Here is a 419-nt window from a genome sequence, read left to right as displayed (position 1 = left end):
GATCTGTTGGTTCTTCATCCATCTCTAACACCACAAAATCTGTAGGGAACTCACAATTTCCAACCATGACAGGGAGATCTTCTAGGATACCAATGGGAATCTTCACTGAGCGATCAGCTAGCACAAGAGAGAGTCTACACTTCTTGTATTGTGTAAAGCCAAGCCTTTTAGCAATGGAGAGAGGCATAAGGCTCACACTTGCTCCCAAATCGCATAGACACCTCTCAAAAGTAAATTGCCCAATGGCACAAGGTAAAGTAAAGCTTCCTGGATCTTCAAGCTTCTTAGGGATGGTTAGCCTTTGGATAATAGCACTACACTCATGAGTAAGAACCACCATGCCTTACATCTCCTTCTTCTTCTTAGTTACAGCATCCTTGAGGAACTTGATGTATTGAGGCACTAGCATGAAGGCATCA

The 419-nt window shown here is 43.2% G+C and overlaps 1 protein-coding gene across 1 annotated transcript in view; it reads right to left on the bottom strand.

Moving 5' to 3' along the window:
- LOC106321834 overlaps nt 1–340 on the bottom strand; it is a gene marked incomplete at its 3' end in the record, with an annotated part of 898 nt that extends 558 nt beyond the window's left edge. Inside the window, exon 1 of the mRNA XM_013760068.1 lies at nt 65–340. Coding sequence (XP_013615522.1) covers nt 65–340 — 276 coding nt within the window. The remainder of the gene's footprint in view (nt 1–64) is intronic.
- Between the last annotated feature and the right edge of the window lie 79 nt (nt 341–419).

This window comes from Brassica oleracea, unplaced genomic scaffold (genome assembly GCF_000695525.1).
Source record: "Brassica oleracea var. oleracea cultivar TO1000 unplaced genomic scaffold, BOL UnpScaffold03246, whole genome shotgun sequence".
Classification (NCBI taxonomy): Eukaryota; Viridiplantae; Streptophyta; class Magnoliopsida; order Brassicales; family Brassicaceae; genus Brassica; species Brassica oleracea.
This window is presented reverse-complemented; position numbering and strand designations above follow the sequence as displayed.